Here is a 19,846-nt window from a genome sequence, read left to right as displayed (position 1 = left end):
TAAATTAATTGTTTTTTATATAAGAAGACAAAATTTAGTATTGATCAAAGTTCATGGGTATAAATGTTAATTTTAACGGTTAAAGTAACGAAAGCTACAAAAGGGACATAATTATATAACTGTTATATTTTAGGGATAATTTTTAACAAGACGTAAATTTTAAGGGGCAAGATCAGGTAGTATTGAAAATTCAAAGGGTAAAAATGTTAATTATTCAAATCTATAAGGTAAAAAACAAAATTAAATAAGAATTAAATGAAATTAAAATGGGTTGAAGCTTATAAAGTATACTAGGTGATTGTTACGTGCCAAGCCACGTAGTGTTAGTTTTATTTAATATTTTAGTTTTTTATTTTAATTAATAATTAAAATAGTATAATTATTTGAACGATTTGTTTTATAAAAATAAAATATGTGTCAGTATATTTAGTAAGTAAAACATAGTTGTGTTATAATAATGTATGTTATTAATAGTAAAATGTACATTAATCTTCTAATTGAAAAAAGTTCTATTATCTCATTTCATATTTAATAATAGCTACACAATTATATATTTATAGACTTTCACATTCTTTGCAAATTACTAATAAGCACCAATAATATTTTCATATTCTAATATTTTTCAACCTTCTCCTCTTGGTGGTAAAATTAAAAATAAAACTAAAAATAAGCACAATCATATAAGGTAAATACTAATTACAGCCCATTTCATCTTTTTTTTTATTATTTTTTTAAGCCCAAGCCCAAAAATCTCTAAGCCAACACAATCAATCTTCTTTTATATTATATTTTCTAGATATTTTATCTATATTTTTCTTTTTTAAAAAATAAATAAAAAAATTATTAATATTCTCCCAAGATAGGTTTGTTAGAGAGATATGTGACTAAGATGATTTTTTTAATTTAAAAAGAGATTATTAATATTTAAAAGATTGTTTAATTTTTTGGTTTAATTATTGAGTTTATTTTTTAACGGGAGATCAAACCTAATCGTTAAGTTTAACATAATATTCTTTTATTTTTAAGTATATTCTGTTAAACCATGCCGTTAGATAGACACTTTTAATATATAAAGATATAATCAGTAAAATTTAAAACTTTGTATACATAAGCTTCAATATTATTCTAATACATGTTAATTTCTTATAGCTGTGATAAGCTACTCATGGTGAGTTTCATTAATCATAATAAAGGCAGCACTGCCACCCGGGCAACGAGGTGGACCAGGCGGTGGACATGGTGCGCCTCGTGAAAACGTGCACACGCACGATTCGTAGGGCATTCCTCCGCCGGCGGCACGACAGAAGGCGCTGATATATCCAATTCCACGGTAGCAAGGAGCACAAGTCATTCGGCATGCTTCCGCATTGGGACAACCACCTCCCACCACCGCCACGTAGCATCCTTCCACGATAGGTAATAAGCTACTTTTCACTTCACACAATAACAATCAATCAATCGATCAAGATTAATGAGTTTTTGAATAAGTTACATACATAATTTTTTCAGTTAAATATGAGAAAAAATTGTTTAAACAAAGATCGCCATTCACCAGAAGAAGAAACAAAGTTGTTTGAATAAGAATTAGTACTAACCTGCAATGCATACAAGGAGAGCTAGGAGTAAGGAAGAGGAAACAGAGGAATTGGCCATTTTTAGTTCTTACAATTTTAGCATATAAAAAGGGATATAGGAGGGTTTAGTTTAGGTTGGTAGACTGCGACTATTTAAGGGGGTTTTATAATAGATAGATTAAAATTGAATTGTGACTTTGGATGTGATATTAATGACAGTAATCCTTTTTTCTCCTTCGAACAAAGGCAGTAATACTTTTTTTTTTTTTGTTCAGGAATCATCTTTTAATACTTATCTAATTTGACTACTTTAAAGATACTGTCATAAATACTAGATATCTATATATCATAAATTTTGGATATCTATAAAGAAAGTCTATGTTATTTCATCTTTTTTTGTTTTCTAACAGTCATCTATATATTAATTTGCTTTAATTTATTACCATATAAAGTCTACTCCCTTGTTTTAGTCCAGCCAAGAAAACAAAAGCAAAAAATAAATTAAAGTCCAGATTGATATGAAATTGTCAATTAATTCTTTCGAGTATATGGTTTTAACTTCTATAGCTTTGATAGATATTTTAATTCGGCAATAACCAGCTACAAAACTGACAACTCCTTAATTAAATTTTTATTTTAAGTGTGATCTCTGTGTATAGAAGTTGCATATATGCAAACAAATAATTTATGGTTTTTTTTCCCTTCTGAAAGTAAGATTAGCTTGCATAATAACAGTTCATATTAATCTACCGTTCACCTCATTTTGCTGACACACACACACACACTTATATATTAGAGAAATAAGTAAAAGCAAGTGAAAGGTTCTTAATAATAATTCGCATATTAGTATATAAGGTTTGTATAAAATGTGGAACTAGTGATTTTTTGGTATGTATGAGGTTATTCGTTTGTTAGACTAGATGGGAAAGATTTATTATAATCATTAATATCCAAGTTAACATGTGAAGAGTTGAAAAACTAGCTTGAGAAGAAAACATTATTTTATTTATATATGAAGCAGAAAGCTACAGCTCTCTTCTGTTTTTTTATCGGTAAACACATAAGCTAGGCTCACACTAAAGGTGAACTATAGCTAGCCAAAACGTTAAGTACACAACAAAAAAGAAAAAGGAAAAAAAAAAAAGTCAAAACTAAGTCTCCTTTACATGCTTATATCACATGTTACAAACTTTGTTTCCTTAAGCGAATCCTGCCAAGTTCAAAATTGATGACAGAGGGTGGCTTTGGCCACGTCCCTCTTCTTGTTGTTGCTGAGGTACAAAATAAGACAGCTTTGGTTGGTTGAATATCTGCTCAACTTCACTTCCTTGCATGTTAAAGGCAAGCTCCTGTGCTTCTTTCTCAAGTTGCTTGATAATGTTGTCTTTCCCTACATGCCCAAATATTAAATCAGGTTAACATAAAGTGAGTTTTTCTATTATCTTTAGCCAAGAGGTTTAGTCAAGTTAAGTTACCAGCAATGAAGTTCCTCTCATTGTTCCTGGCATTGACACCGAATCCGACCGTGCGGAGCTTCTGGTTGCTGTTGGCCACCACGGCAACAGGATGACCTGCTGGGATGATGAAAACATCCCCAGGTGAGAGCTGAGCAGTGACCCTCTCGATTTTTCCACTCTGAGATTCTTCTTCTTGTTCTCCTCTCCTTTGACTTTGCCTTGAGAGGTGAGGACAAGCCATTTCCATGCGTCCAGTTCCTTCTACAACCATGACAAGAACTGTTGTCTTGGAGTTGTAATGAGGCACCATTATAGTTCCCTACAAAAAAGACAATTTCATCCAATACTATTATTAACATAGACTTAAAATGTCCCATTAAAGATGACTATTTCATGTTGATGGATAAAGGTTTCATTACTTGATTGAGCTCACACCAGCTGACTAACACATCCATATCCTTTAGTTGCTTGTTCTGCTCAGGAGTAACCTCGTAGAATTTTCCATGTGTATTGCTGTATCGAGGAGATTGATTTTGTAGACTGATGACAGGGCCACTAGACTCATGGCCTCTTCTTCTCGGTGAAGTAGCATGTTGGCTCAAGGCCTTGAGTTGTTCTTGTGATGCTCTTTTGATGAACCCCTCCCTTTGGCCTTGTCTCTGTCCCTGCCTTTGTTCTCCAGTGAGCTTCTCTATCTGTTCTTCAGTGGCCTAAAAGTATGGATAGACAAATCAAAACCCAAATTTAATAATCAAGAGTTAAAATTAAAATCACTTAACCAAATGACAAATTAAAGGATATGATAAAAGAGAAACATACACTCAGTGATGGCCTAAGAATGTTGTTACTGAATGCGCTGAAATATGATTGAGGATTTTCGCTTGAGCCACCTGGAAATAATTCCTGAACACAAAAGTAAGCCAAGTTTAATATGTTATGTTAATTTAATAGATTGTTATTGATGAAAGTTTATTTGATAATAAGTAGAAAAATATTTTAGTTACCTCAAACTGGCCAGGGATGTTGATGGAAGTGATGAGCTTTACTATTTGTAAACTCTCTTTGTTGTCTTGGTTGGTCATGTAAACAGTAGAGCCAGCAGGTACAACAATTACATCAGCTCGTTCAATGCTGTGGGACTCTTTGTTGTTTTGCCTCACTACATTGATAGTTCCCTTACCTGTATATATGATCAAACCAAGTTATTAAATCACAAAATTTCCTTTGTAATTTTGTATAATCATGATTTCAAAAATGAACATTAGAGTAGAGGCTTACCCTTAGTAACAACCAAGACAGAATCAGCATCACAATGGTGTGGAGCAACAAAAGTGCTGGGTTGAGCCTCTAGAACAGCCAACCGATAGTTCTCAAGTCCTCTAAGAAGCTCAGACCTCTGTGAAAACTTCTCTAGAACCTTGACCTGACCTTCATCAGTTCTAAAACGAGATTGAAGCCTCTGTGACTGGAAGTGATAAGGGTTGTTTCTACTCTCTCTCTGCTCACGCTCTCTATCCATCTCAACATCATAAACGCCGTCCCTCTCTTGCTGTCTCTGCCTCTCCTCTTCGTATTGTTGCTGGCAACGTAGTTGACATTGTTGAACCTGTCTTTGGTCTCTTGACTTGGCACCACAATCCTCTCGGCACCTCTGTAATCGTCGCTGAGGGTCCTCGCGATGATGGTCATTCACCTCATCACGACGGCTCTCTCTTTGCTCTTGTTCGTATCTCTTTTGGCACATTCTCTGGCAACGCTGCTGCTCCTCACCACCTTGGTGGCTTTGGGAACAGGTTTGTCGACACCTCTGGAGTCTTTCTCTGGGCTCTTCTGGATTAACCTCATCTATGTCCTCGTCTCTCCCTCCACGACGACCATCTCTTTGTCTCTGTCTTTGCTCTTGTTCGTATCTCTCTTGGCACATTCTCTGGCAACGTTCCTGCTCTTGACCACCTTGCTGGCTCTGAGAACAGGTTTGTTGACACCTCTGGAGTCTTTGTCTGGGCTCTTCTGGATTAAGATCCTCTTCTTCATCGTCCCTCCCTCCACGACGACCCCCTCTTTGCTCTTGTTCGTACCTCTCTTGGCACATTCTTTGGCAACGCTGCTGCTCTTGAACACCTTGATGGCTCTGAGAACAGGTTTGTTGACACCTCTGAAGGCGTTTCTCAGGTTCTTGTGGATTGAACTCCTCATCATCTCCTTGTTGTTTTCGTTGTTGTTCATAGACCTGTTGGCACCTTCTATCACAAAGCTGTTTCTCCTGGCCAGCACCTTGGTACCTTTGAGAACAAGTCTGTCGACATCTCTGGAGTTGTTGTTGAGGCTCTTGTGGATTAAACTCTTCCTCGTCCCTCTCACCACGACGCTCTCTCTGTTGTCGTTGTTCCTCTTGTTGTTGTTGTTGTCGTTCCTCATAACGAGTCTCACAACCTCTTTGGCACTGTTGCTGCTGCCTTTGTCCTCTGTGTTCAGTTTGACAATGCTGCTGACATTGCTCCAGCTCACGTTTCAGCTCCCTATCTTGTCCTCTCCCTTCGCTTTCGTATGCAAAAGCTAAAGAGGTGATAGTAGCAAGTAACAGAGACGAGAGTAACAAAGCTTTCATATTCACCACCATGATTGAAATGTTTATATTTTTGTTTTTCTCTTCGGTGCTGATGAGGAATTGGATTGATGAGTGTGTATATTTATACAAGTACGAAGGTTCAAGAATATTGCTAATGCTAAAGTACATTTGGCTATGGTTTAACATGCAAGCTGACCAGTGTCTTGCATGGCATGCTCAAGATTAACGTGTCTAGCCGAAGCAAAAACCAGTCACCGCATCACCAAACACTTCACGTGGCGTAGTATACAGAGACAAAATAGGGGTGTGCGTGTATGTGTTTGTCGTATTTGGAATTTTTGTCGTTGTATGAGTGAATGTAGAATCTGTGTAATAGTGAAAAAAATGGGAGATGTATGCGAGTTGTCAACGAGTGGGATCAGTGTTCAGTGGAGCGGAGTACGTGTTGAGATGCATTGTGGACGCGGCGATAGTCATCCGCATCATGAAACAGCAGATACATAAGACAAAAAGTATATTTGGACTTTTCGGTAGAAAATTTAAGAACCTAATCTTCTAGTTCTAGCAAGATTGTACTTGAGAGAAATTATTGAGAAGTATTGCTTGGGGTCCACATATCTAGATCTCTAGGATATAGTATGTAGCCATTGAGGAACATACAAGAACATTTTTTTTCCAATTGAGTACTTCTAAAAGATATATATACTTATTATCCAAAATACTGTAGAGTAAGTTGAACAACATATGTCTTGGATATAAAATAACAATACAAAACAGCATAAAACATTGTTCAAATAACATTTCCTATATTAATATTTTTTTTTTTCTAAACACTTGGCTTGGCTTGGCTAATTAATTTAGAAAGTATTTAAGGCTAATTTAAAAGCAACCATCATATCCTTGAACTCGATCTCCTTCATTTTGACTGCCAGATGAATTGCTTCCATAGTTGCTCAAACACTTCCCAAAGTATAATATGGGTGAAAATTTCACATTTGAAGAATTTGATGCATCGGGTGATTCCTTCTTAGCCTCACTTATTAATTATCAGGACATTTTATTAATTTTTGGGTTATGGAAAACAACAATTCTTTTGGTGCACACCATGTGTTTGATAAATTGAATGAGTGAAAATCATATTAGAAAGAGTGAAAATGAACAACAACTAGCATTTCATTTAGTTAGCTCTTTGAATTTATGGAGGTTTTTTTTTTGGTAAGTGAATTTATGGAGGATTTTGTCAATTTGTTCTAGTGTAGTTTTGTATCTATTATTGTGACATGGTGGCTGTTATTTATTGCTCCATCAAACCAGTCAATATAAGATTTTGTGAAAAAATATTTTTTTTAAAAGAAAAATCTTAATTTTAATTAAAAAAAATTATGACTAACGATAAATTTTATTTGTACTTTATCATTGTGTTTGTCTAAAAGTATTAGTCACAAAAATTATAATTTAATGTTACTAAATGTGTTTTTAACTGTAACACTTGTGATTAAAATTAAATTAGTGATAACTCGTATTTAAATATTATTTAGTAATAAGTAATTTTTGTTGTGACTAAAAGTGATATTTAGTTACAAAAATTTATGTTGTGATTAAAAAATTACCATTAAAGATAGTATTTAAGGTAATGATTACAACATTACAAAATTAAGAATTTATAGTTTTTTAAATACTTTTACGGACAAAAAGAATATAGACTGTTGTTTTTTACAAAAGGGTAAATTGCGGCATAAATACCTGATGTTTCAGATTTTATACACTTAAATACTTAATGTTTATTTTTAGAAGCAAAAATACTGAATGTTACAATTCTCTTACACCGTTACTACCAATTCCGTTATCAACTCATAAATATGGACACGTGGAGGGCCAAAATGCATTACATTTATTTATTTTGTTTTAAAATTTAATATTCTTAATATCAAAAACTAAATACTACTTGTTTTTTTTTAAAAAAAAATAAAAAGAGAAAGGCAATACTAAATTACCATAGCTGAGTGAACCAGTGTAGTATATATGGAACATGATTATCGAATTGAAGTGCCAATATCATGTAAAAATTGTTATGAGAACAAGTTTTTTTTTTCTGAAACAAGTAGCATTTAGTTTCTGATATTAAAAATATAAAATTTTAAAATAAAATAAAAATAAATGTAATGTACCTGAACCCTCCACATGTCCATATTTATGAGTTAACGGAAGTGGTAGTAACGGTGTAAGAAAAATGTAATATTAGGTATTTTTGCCTCCAAAAATAAATATTAAGTATTTAAGTGTATAAAATCTAAAACATTAAGTATTTATGCCGCAATTTACCTTTTACAAAAATATTAATTATATTATTTGCACGTTATTTTTATGTACTTTCGAGAGATTTTATTAAATAATGTAATTAAAAAATCTGTAAAAACATTCATACTCATAAAAATTCTTTAGTTACTTTTGTTATCTCTGTTTTCGGAAAGGGAGCACGTGGTATATTCAAGTCAAAGATAATAAATTGAAGCCCAATCATGGGCCAAACCGAAGTAACGGACTGGAACCACACAAAGAGATGGGCTGCAAGTGTAATGCCCTACTTGTTTAAGCAAAATACAATGAGTTCTAAATTATTGTGCTAACCTTTGTTAATCAAAGAGTTTACTAAAAGACGTGTTTAATAAAAAAAATTATTAATAAATACAAACTTTATCAATTATATTCTAGAAAAGTTCACAAACTTTGAGATCCCAATTCATTTTACGAAATGATCAAAATATATTAATTCAAAATATTGTCTAACAACCAATACAACTGAGCTCATGCTGTCCCGAAGAACCGAACATTCTGTTGAGAAAATTGCGCAATTTTTTCTTATAAAATAAATAAGTGAAAATAAAATAACAACAGAAATAACACACACACTCACAAATTTGATAACAAATTTTGGTATATCTCTAAATCTGCTACAAATCTTTTACTGAAACTGAAAAACAAAAATATAAAGTGTTTTACAACACTTTTCACAACCCACACCCTAATTATACTCAAGAATTTAAACTCACAAAAATTCTCTCAAAAACTTTTCTCTCTCTAAGCTTCTAGCTTAAGCTATTCTTCTTTTTGTTTTGGGATATATATAAATGAAATCTATGTGAGTAAATACTTAAAAAAAAAAAAAAAAAAAAAAAAAAAAAAAAAAAAGAAAAAACCTATGTGAGTTTATATAGGCTTTGGACAAATAAAATGAGTGGTAGAAATTAATCAATGGTTATGCACCTTCCATTAATATTAGAAATATATCGAAGTCCTTATTTAAAATAGAAATTATGATTTAAAATAGTTAAAAAAATATTAAAAATATCATATTTAAATAACTCGCACAAGTGTTTGTTTTGATATTTATAGACTATTTGAATGTAATTTCAATAGTCGTTCTGTCTACGAAAAATGATTATGATTACGATGGACTTTTGTGCCTCAATTTATTGGTCTATTGGCCTTATTATCATTTACTCGCCCTTATTGGTATTGATTTACTTTTGTTTATTGTTGAGTTTTGTAATGAACTTTGTCTTTCATTCTTTGTTAAATGAAAAACTTAAAATTTTTCCTAAAAAAATAATAATCTCAATATCTTAAATTATTTTGAATATGCTAATGATTTTTGGGAAAATCTTTTTTAAATTATAATTATATTATATATCATCATATATATATATATATATATATAAAAAAAATAAAAAAAAAAAAAAAAAAGAAAAATCAAAGTTACATAAGGGTAAATATTAAAACCAAAAGATTAATATTAGAACCAAAAGATTAAAAACAATCACTACCATAGTTGTGCTAAATAAGTTGATAAAATGAAATTTTAATGATTTATTTTAAAAGTTTAGAGAGTCTCTTAGTGTTCTTTTTATTATCATTGTGGCCTTTAAAGTTTGATAATTTTTTTAATTTCTTGTATTTCTATTAGGGAAATTTGAATTTCTATGCATGCATTAGAGGATAATTTTTTCCCTAAACTAATACTTTCTACATTGAAAATATATGACTACTTTTTCAAAACCCCAAAAATACCCTTCTCAAAAACTCAAACCCTTTCTCTCTCCTTCCCTCAAACTCTCTCTGCATCTCTCTTTCTCTCTCTATCTCAGCATCTCTTCGCCGCCCCACCCAAACCGTCCCACAACCTCCACGGCTCAACCAAAGAGCACGGCTCCGACGACCTCCACGACCTCCGACGACCACCACGACCATCCAGCCCCCCTCTCTCTTCCTCTCTCTCAACCCGTGAGGACCACCCAAACGCACGGCTCACCTCCACCACCTCCGACGACCACCGAGGACCACCCACCACCTCCGACGAAGGACCCAGCCCCCCTCTCTCAGACCCAGCCCCCCTCTCTCTTCCTCTCTCTCAACCCCTGAGCCTCAATCGAAAACCAAAAAAAAAAAAAACCAGGGGTCTGATGGGTCTGATGGGGGGGTCCGATGGGGGGTCTGACGGGTCTGATGGGGACCCAAAGGGGGGGGAGGGGGGTCCGATACTTGCAAGCTAGGGGTCCGACGGGTCCGATGGGGGCGGGGGGGGGGGGGTCCGATGGGGGGTCTGACGGGTCCGATGGGGGGGGGGGGGGTCCGATGCATGTTGGGAAAAATGGGATTGAGTTCTGTGAGGGTTATTTTTGAGTTTTTGATAAAAGTGACATATATATTTTAGTTTGAAATGTATTGGTTTAAGAATAAAATATTAGGGTTTTTAAAGTATAGTTTTTCAAATTTCTCTTCTATTATAACATGTTGATGTTGATGTTATTTATTTATTTTTTTTGTTTTTTTTTTTGGCTTGATTTACAAATTCTCTTAGCGGCTGTTGAAGTTGATTAATGTGAAGGGAGAAAAGATAATTTCAATGATTACAGTGTTTATTGAGAAATTTTAGATTTTTTAAGTCATTTAATTTTTTTACCCTAGTATTTCAACTACCTTAAAAAGGTGTAATGTTAACCCCTTAAAAAAATGTAAAATTCAAACATTACATCAGTTATTTAAACATTTGATGAGAATTTTTATTAAATAAAATTTCAAATAAGAAATTTAAATAAAACAAAATATTAAGATTATTTATTTTAAAAAGAAAAATATGACGTTTATAAAAAAAATGAGTAAATACATTTTCTTTCTGTTTTGTTAAATGATAAAAGGAATACTATATTTTCTAAAATAGTACAAATAGGACCTTGAAATAATTTTTCGTCAAAATAAAATTTAATAATAATCCGATCTAAAGGTGTTATGACAAAATATTTACATTTTTTATATCTGTTCGTGTTAGGAATTGTCTTCAAGTTAGTTATAAAAAAAAAAAATTAAACTCAAGGTCATTTTTTTACCATTTTAAAAAATACAGGGTCCATTATGTCATTTATCAAAAAAAAAGTCCAATTGGTAATTTTTGTAAAACTCGGGGTCCTAAATAGTATTTACCCTAAAAAATCATATAACATTTATTTACGCTTATTCACACCATAATAATTTTATATAAATAAATATAAAAAATATTGTATAAAAAAAAATATATGTGAACCATTATTCATTTTAGTTAATCACATATATAATGAAATTAAATTTATTAATTAATAAATATATTTTCTTACAAATAATAATGGGAAAAAAACAAAAAAATATAAAAAAAAAATTACAAAAATACTATGGGCTGGCCCATTAAACATTTATACAGCCCACATATAAATATTTACAAAAATACCACATGCTCTAAACCTTCAGCCGCACGGAACGAACAATAAAGATGAACATACCTCGATCGTTTCAAATCATCAAAACAACCAAAATGAAACCAAAACGATGGAAATATAACCATTAATTTCGGCAAAATCAATTGGAAAAGAAGACCTCCAATGATCTAAACAGAAATTTACGAAAAAAAACCAAAAAAACTAGGAAGAAACTGAAATTACACAATTATTTTCGATTTTATTCGATCAAAACAACTCTTCCTAATATCAAAATCCAAATTCATGAAATGTAGATCTGTAACAAACAGATCTAGAGCTCCCCCCGAATCCAAAACCAGGTATGATGTAAAAAAATTATGAAAACCTCATGAATAATAGATCTACGTTATATACAGTTGCATTTTGGTTGATTACTGGTTTCCAATGTGGAATATATTTTTTTTAAAAACACAATAAGAAGAGCAAATTCGAATTAAGGGACAACAAGTTGCGTATAAGTCTGTTTATTTTTTGTTTTGGTTGCCTTATAGTTGCATTATCGTTTTATGATAGTTTATATATTATGCAAGTAGCAAAACCATAATAAAACTACAAAACAACTGCAAACAAACTAAAATACAGAAAAAACTCTTTGAACATCAACATCCATGATAAATCAAATTGTTACACATTGATGATATAAAAATGGACAGGAAACAACTAGACAAAAATATATTCCAAAAAAAACATACATACAAAACGTGTTTACACTATTAAAAAACCATGAAAAAACTAATACAAACTGAGAATAGATCAAATGAAGAAACTGAAATAAAAAACAATAAAACATATGGAAAAACAAAAGAAAAAAATAATAAAAAAAAAAACAACAACAACAAAATGAAACAGAATCAAGACTAAACAAACGAAAATGAAAAACCCATAAAAAGAACAAATAAATTAAACTAAGAAAATAGAATCCTTAAAAAACCAAACAAAACCAAACGAAATGTTAAAATGAAAAACCTAGAATAGTAAAATCGAAAAACACAAGACACACAAATGGCAAATACAAACAAATTTCAAATAGGGGCGAAACCAAAAAGAAACTAAAATCAAACCTTATACCGAAGACCAACTCTATCTTGATCATTTTTTTAGCATCATCTTGAGGTATTTTTTCATGGGCAACCACTTTTGATTTTTTCTTTGGAGAAGCTCGTCCACGTTTCGACAATGGAGAAGCAAAATCAGAGTCATCCTCCTCAACAATAGGTCGTTTACTCTTGTTTCTATTAGCTAAAGATTTCAATCCCATTTTAAAACTTTTTTATTGAACATGGAAAGAAGTTGATGAAGAACAAGTTATAGCTATATTTATATATGGATTAAGAGAAAAATAAAAAGAGGGAAAATGGTTATGGGATTCGGTTAATGGGAGTTGAAAAAATATTTAAAGAACAAAAAGAAGAGGGAAAATGGAGTTGGGATCGTGGAGAGGGAAGTGTCCAGCTATGGAGATCACTATTTTATTTTAAAAAAAAAAAAACTGAAAAAGAAATGGAAAATAAAAGGAAAAAGAAGAGAAAAAGGAGAAAAATGATGTATAGAGTGATCTGATGTGTCAAAAAGGTTGAATTGTGTGTGCATGTGATAAAAATGTAATAAACTTAAAGAAAAGTGTACAAATGTTGAACTAACCGTGTGGTAATATATATGTAATAAAGTTAGTATTTTGTATTTTTGGTGTAAAAATTTTAATAATAATTTTATTTCATTTATAATTAACTTAAAAGAGATATAATAATTATTATTATTTTATTTTATTTCACTATTTAAAATAGTATATAAGATTTTTGTGCCAAACACTATAATTTAATTATTTAATTAGTAATCTTATTAAATATTACCATGATAACCAAACACAAGTTTACAGATAAATCTTAAAAAATATTATAAGCTTCCTCAATCTCCTGAGAAAATCCGCTGCACATTTTAACAATACTGATGATTAATAGAGAAATGCACATCTCTTAAAAAAATACTAATAGAAAAAAAAACCAGCATTTTTTCCTTTATAAGATGCACTATAAATTCAACCATTGATAAGCTCCATAATACTGATAATACATGACCAATTGTTCGTTCAGTAGAGAACGATAAAAGCAAAACTTGCTGAGAGCAAAATCAGATGCATTATATATGTCAATCAAGAAAACTATGAAACTTTATTGATAACATTTTTTTTCTTCCCTCTATAATTTTTACAAATGATAGCATAGCATATTCAATGTTCACTTTGATCAGGCTTTCTTTTCAGATGGGCAGGGACTTCCCCCATGGCTACCTTCCAAGGTCCAGAATAGAACTTTGGCTTCATTATAGGCACAACCTCTCCAGGATGGTCTTCCCAATATTTCTCCTGTAACCAAACAAAGATACTTAAATAAACAAGAACCGAGTCAAAAATACATATAAATAAACCACATAACAAAATTTCACACAAACAAGAAAACATGCAAGATACAGAAGGTTTGAATTTCGTTACGTGAGTCGTTCTCCTTCATGACTCAACTCAAAACAACATAAAGTACCACATTTGTTGTCGTTGTCGATATGATAAATTATCAGGAAAACTACCATGACTTCAATAATGGGAATTGCATCCCCTAAATATTTGATATCAGACTGTTCTACTTTGAGAAGCTGAAAGTAGAAAGGACAGCATAAATTCATTACCAAATTAATCGAAGGAAAATAGCAATATTTTTCTTCCCAAACTATCATGGACTGAGTTTGAAAGATCAGGCTGTATCAGCATCTCTTAAAAAGACACCAATGCCAGAAAGCATACACAAGCTGAGGTGAACTACAGTGCTCAGTAGTTTTGAATTTACTATATTAACCTAACCAAGTAAAATTCTACTTCAAGTCATGCACAGAAACAACTACAACTGTCGCAACAAAGGGAATGCACCAAAATAATTTCCATAAATCAACACTCCATGGGAACAATTGTAGATCAATCAAAAGCACACAGCATAAGCAAAACATAATTGTCTCTCATAATAAGAACCAAGGTTAGAAATTAATATTACCTACAAAATTTTGTTAGAAAATGGGTCCAAATTCAAAGGATATCACCCATTTCTGGCACCTTTGGTTTTTCTATTTTTCCTTACTGTTACACTGTCAAAACTTATGTTTCACAACCAATCCCCTAAAGCAGTAATCAACAAGAAAATCCAAACCAACTAGATAAGTTACAACACTAACAAGAATCTCTGCTGAGTAAATTAGCTGAATGTCAAAAGATATTATAAAACTTAAAAAACCTTAAGAAGCCATCAATTCTAAATGCTACAAGTGTGATCATATCATATGTTGTGATTTAAGACAGTTTACACTAAACAAGAACATCAATCTAAACAGAGAATGAATCAATATTTTGAACCAAATTCAAGATTCAAAACTAAACTTGATGCTGAAATGAACAAAGATGAAACTAATAGAATCTGGAATAAACTAAGAAATGAAGCAAAGATGCAACTAGAGTTTACATAGTTTGAACTCAACTGCTTGAGCCTACATCCATGGAAGAACAAGCACTAGGCCTATTTCTTTATTGCCTTAAAAAATGGAGTTAGAAGAAACAAGATCACATATAGGGTACTTAAAAACTCAGTTCTCATAAAAAACCTCTCAACTCTCATGAAGAAACTTTAAACTCTTATGGAGAAACACTAAACTCGATGGAAGAAACTCTCAACTCCCTAAGAGAAACACTCAACTCTCAACACCCATAGAGAAACACTATTATCATGGAAAGAAATTAAGTACTGAATAACTCACATGGCTTGGTTCATCTCATTTTTTCCCATCTTCAAATGACTTGAGTTGGTCTTTACATAGAAGCCAAAACCCAACTAACTTTATTAAACATTCTTGTTAGCCACTAAGTTTCAATCACTCCCAAACATCATAAATTATAACCCGGGAAACAAAGGTACAAACCAGTGTTTAGAATGCAATAACTCGTCAATGTTAGCTGAAACAAAAGTGAAGGCAGAGAAAAGAGGTACCTTGTAGAGTTGCTCAGTAATGGCAGCCCCAACAACCCCAGTGTAAAAAGCAGCAACATAGACAGTAACCACAGGTGTGAATGACTTGGGTCTTGTATAGGGCTCAACCATGTTCCATAGGAGAAATCTTTCCCACTTGGTATATACGTAGTCTGCGTATTTTCTCCATATAAACGTCGACACTTTTTCTAATTTGCCCATTGTTCACACTTTTATAGCTTTTTGGTAAAAGAAGGTTGTAAAACGATGTTTAGTAACAGATAAGGAAATGTGAACTAAATTAAATTTACAACAATGGAAAAAGAATAAACTCAAAGTATACTTTTCAACTAAAATGCCTAAATACTTCATGAGCAAACAATGCAATGAGAAATGAACGTAGGAAAAATAATAGATATTTTTTATTAAATTCAGCAACAATGAAATCACCCATGAATTGATCACAAAGCACCCAAACAAGACAGAATATTGTTATCAGAGAACAAGCAGGGACACACGGTAGAGCAGCCCATAGAAGAATAACACAAAGTCCCAAGCTAATTTAGCAACATTAGTCCATTGAGGCATTTTTACAAACACATAATATGCATCACAGAAGAAGAACCCAATGAATAAATTACTTACATTATTCTGACTTTCCGATTTCTATTCTGAGTTGCTCTGGTTTGGTGGTTAACGGCGGAGGGGTCTCGGTGGACGTCGCCGATAGTCCTGGCTAAGTCTCGCTCGGGTAAGGGGTGGTGGTGCAGCCGGAACAGGATGGGATTTAGTGCTTATTTCAGTTTCAGAGGTTTGGCTCTTGGGTCGGATCTGTGGGCTCGGGTCAGTGGTTGGGGGCCGGGCTATAGCTTGTGAAGGTGGTGGTGCAAAAATCGGTTCCAATTTGGGGCTTTCTTATGAAACCAAAAAAAATAAAAATAAAAGAGAAATCATCATAGGAAAAAAAATAAAAATAAATAAATAAATAAAGGGGTCTCTTTTTCTTTTTTTAACGATAAACACATTCAAAATAATTTGTGTAATACATATCATCATATAAAAAAGTTGAGATTTCATCCATTTATATTAGTTCATTATCTATTGTGAGTGCTCTAATTCATGCATATAACAAACATAACTTGATATGTCTCAAAAAAATTAGATAACTAAGAATATTTTTTTTTTTTTTGAGTGTAGCGTAATGGTATTTTACAATCATATATTAGCTTAATAGTTTAAAGGTCCTGGGTTCGAACCCATGACCTCTCCCTTTTTCTCATCCCTCCCTCACTACTAAGCTAGCCTTAGTGGCTTAGATAACTAAGAATATAATCTAAGAGAGAATGTAATAGGCAGTCCACATGCGAGTTAAAGAACAGAATTTGGTTTATGCTAATTTCAAAGTGAAAATTGCTCCAATCCTATCAACATGTACACATAATTTGTGTAAATGACAATAGGAGCTCTTAAGATTTCTCAAATAGAACACTAAAATCCTAAAAATAGTAGAGTTTGGACATAAAATTGCTCCAATGAACACTAAATGTTATCCTATGTATGTGGAAGTCTATAGTATTCTATTATTTTTAGTGGGACACTATAAATTACACCAAATTTTATTTTTCTTTTTTAACAATAAAATAATATGTTTATGATTAAATTTTTATATTTATATCCATATTATAGTGTGAGATAATTTAATAAAATAATATAATAATATAGAATATATTTTTTTAGTGTAATTTTTAGTGTTGTGGTTAGAATTAGAAAAAAAAAATTTAATGTTGAAATAGTATCTTTTTTTTTTTGACGCGGTGATCAAAATCACACATGATTAAACAAAGCAGCAATCCACAATCGGCGGAAACACCTGCTCGAACCAGGATAGCTCATCGTCTAACCGAAGGGCATGCTTTGCCAAACCATGTACTGCAGAATTCTTATCTCGAGCCACATGGGACAAAACTGCCCCCGAAAATTTAGACAATCAAGCTATGTCTTCAGAACAGCACCACATCACATTGAGAAAATGCATTCCCATTATTAATAATTGTCTCCAGAGCTAGCGAAACTGAAAAAACAATGCAACACCAAACCAAAATACAATTATATTAGAATGACAATAGAGTTAACAGTATCCTTTTAACAGTAATAAATATTTAACTGTAATAGTCTGCACCAGTAGAATGTAATTCTGTTACTGCAGAAAACAGTTTTGTAGAAACAAACCAGAACCAGCAGAAAATAAAAATAATTGCAGAAAATAAAATCACTTGACACAAGAGATTTGTACGTGGTATTAGTATTCTTTCGAACACTCCTAGTCCATGGGGTCACGCCTAGAGAAAAAAAATCAATTAATAAAGTATCAACAATTACAAAGACAAATGACTTAAACAAGTTTAGATCCCCTCTAAATCTTTGCCACAATCCTTTGTAATGCACTTCATAAATCTAATTTCAAAACCACCTTCAAACAGCGAACTGTTGGAAATATTTTACCAGGATCTAGATTTACTACCAAGTATGTTTTATTAACATCCTAATATGAATTCTAAAACAATGAAAATAAACACATATAAAGCTTAGAAAACCTTACAGTGGGTGCAGCGGAATATTATGACTCCTTCCATTCAGATCTCTAGCCCTTGATTCCTTTCTGTAGCAGAGCATAATCAAGATCTGAATCTGGATCTTCTTTTCTCCTTCTTTGATGCAGATTTTCCATAGTCTTACATACTATGATTGAGGTACCACTTGATGTGTGTGGGCACTACTCATTCACTCAAGTGTTTTAAAATTTAGAGAGAAGAAAAGAGAGAGAGAGAGAGAGAGAGAGAGAGAGAGAGAGAGAGAGAGAGAGAGAGAGAGAGAGAGAGAGAGAGAGAGAGAGAGAGAGAGAGGCGTGTAGCTTTTCTGAGAGAAACCAATGTTCAAAGTTGTTTGTTTTTTGAAGCCAACACTTTCTATTTATAGAATACCCTCTAGGTTTAGGTTAGAATTGTATGGCATTAAAATAATGGAAACTAGATATGGTATTTCTTGTGCATGTGGCCAGCCATACAAAGAGAATTGGGCCTCACTTTGCAACTTTCCCATTTTGTTATTTTCCATTCCCATTTTCTCAAAAATGTCAATTTTCCAATTTAACCTTTTAAATGCCAATTCTAATTATTTAATAACTTGAAAATAATTATTAAATAATATTGCCATTTAATATATTTATTAATTTAGACATGTAAAATCTCTAAATTAATAAATAAACCTAGAATCTCTTTTCTTTACAATTTCGCCCTTGCTTAGTGAAAATTCATAAAGTAGACATAGTCTAACTTTAGAATTATAACTGATTAATTAAAATCAATTAACTGAGTCTTACAAGCAGTATGGTCTCAACTAGTATGGGGACCATGAGTCTATATAACCGAGCTTCCAATAAGTTGAACCGAATTTACCAAGTAAATTCCCTAACTTATTAATTCCTTGTTGAATCCACACTTAGAACTTGGAATTGCACTCTCAGTCATATAAAACGCTCTATATGTTCCATGATATAGACACGTCATTAGTTATCCATTGTTATAACCCTAATGTGATCAATGACCCTCTAATAGATGATCTACATTGAAAAGGCACTAAGTTACCGTTACACCTTCAATGTATTTTATCCTTAAAACACTTAGCTCCGTATAAATGATATTTCAATAAAGTGAAATGAGATCTCCACCATTTATCTCTGTTTAGCCAAGCTCGAAGGATATCATCGTTTCACTTCTAAGTTCCTATAGAAGTTATAGATTCCATATTTATGGTAGCGCTCCCACTCAATTATACTATCATGTTCCCAAAATGTACGTATCACCCTGACCCAAAAGTAGGCTTAACTAACAAATCAAAGAACATGTATAGTACTCTTGAGATCGAACCTAACCATATCAGGATTAAGGTCATTTGATCTAGGATTAACAGGTGATATTGAATTGAATAAATATTACGGTAAGTTTTAATATATCTAATCAAAGTTCAATATCGGTCCCTTCCGATGTATACTCCATACATCCGATACTGGTAAACTTTGCCAATGTCCTGGAAAGGACATAACACTTTTCCAAGGTGTAAGAATACCTATCCCTGATTATACCATGTCAGTCTAAATCCAGTGTTCTGACAAATCAGGGAATAAACTTTTGAACATATAATTAAGATTATATTCCACTGTGCTGACAACACTATAATCTTTAACAAATTCATATGTTCTGGACTTAAAAAGAATTCATACATTATATACATATAATCATGAAATAAATCATGTGAACCATGCAACATAAAATGTTATTTCTGATCTTTATTAATAAGTAAATCTGATTATATTGAAATGAATTTTATTTAGGGCACAAAACCCAACACGAACTCCCTTCGTCTTTGAGGTGTGAGTGCTTACTTCCTCTCGAAGTAAGGC

General features: G+C 32.3%; 3 protein-coding genes across 4 annotated transcripts; all 3 read right to left on the bottom strand.

Annotated features, from left to right (window-relative positions):
- Positions 1 to 1,078: 1,078 nt before the first annotated feature.
- Positions 1,079 to 1,735, bottom strand: LOC133030773 (uncharacterized). The gene is made up of 2 exons (XM_061103649.1): positions 1,596 to 1,735; positions 1,079 to 1,434 (listed from the first exon to the last, which is right to left on the bottom strand). Exons 1-2 carry the CDS (start codon positions 1,651 to 1,653, stop codon positions 1,160 to 1,162), a joined length of 333 nt encoding a protein of 110 aa, XP_060959632.1. The 5' UTR covers positions 1,654 to 1,735; the 3' UTR covers positions 1,079 to 1,159.
- An 822-nt stretch (positions 1,736 to 2,557) lies between these two features.
- On the bottom strand, positions 2,558 to 5,771 carry LOC115723022 (vicilin Jug r 2.0101). Its single transcript, XM_061103648.1, has 6 exons — positions 4,310 to 5,771; positions 4,036 to 4,211; positions 3,851 to 3,934; positions 3,451 to 3,741; positions 3,050 to 3,350; positions 2,558 to 2,964 (listed from the first exon to the last, which is right to left on the bottom strand). The coding sequence occupies exons 1-6, from the start codon at positions 5,766 to 5,768 to the stop codon at positions 2,774 to 2,776; spliced, it is 2,502 nt and encodes an 833-aa protein (XP_060959631.1). The 5' UTR covers positions 5,769 to 5,771; the 3' UTR covers positions 2,558 to 2,773.
- A 7,566-nt stretch (positions 5,772 to 13,337) lies between these two features.
- LOC115724219 (uncharacterized protein At4g29660) lies at positions 13,338 to 16,786 on the bottom strand. Of its 2 annotated transcripts, XM_061103639.1 has the most exons (4): positions 16,682 to 16,786; positions 16,033 to 16,553; positions 15,409 to 15,626; positions 13,338 to 13,748 (listed from the first exon to the last, which is right to left on the bottom strand). In XM_061103639.1, exons 3-4 carry the CDS (start codon positions 15,607 to 15,609, stop codon positions 13,614 to 13,616), a joined length of 336 nt encoding a protein of 111 aa, XP_060959622.1. In that variant the 5' UTR covers positions 15,610 to 15,626; positions 16,033 to 16,553; positions 16,682 to 16,786; the 3' UTR covers positions 13,338 to 13,613. The 2 variants fall into 2 exon arrangements, with proteins under 2 accessions (XP_060959622.1, XP_030509559.1); XM_030653699.2 differs by lacking the exon at positions 16,682 to 16,786 and having other exon boundaries at positions 16,033 to 16,563.
- Positions 16,787 to 19,846: the final 3,060 nt, after the last annotated feature.

This window comes from Cannabis sativa, chromosome 9 (genome assembly GCF_029168945.1).
Source record: "Cannabis sativa cultivar Pink pepper isolate KNU-18-1 chromosome 9, ASM2916894v1, whole genome shotgun sequence".
In the NCBI taxonomy this organism is placed as follows: Eukaryota; Viridiplantae; Streptophyta; class Magnoliopsida; order Rosales; family Cannabaceae; genus Cannabis; species Cannabis sativa.
Note: the sequence above shows the minus strand (reverse complement) of the source record. Positions and strands in the feature narration are given on the sequence as shown.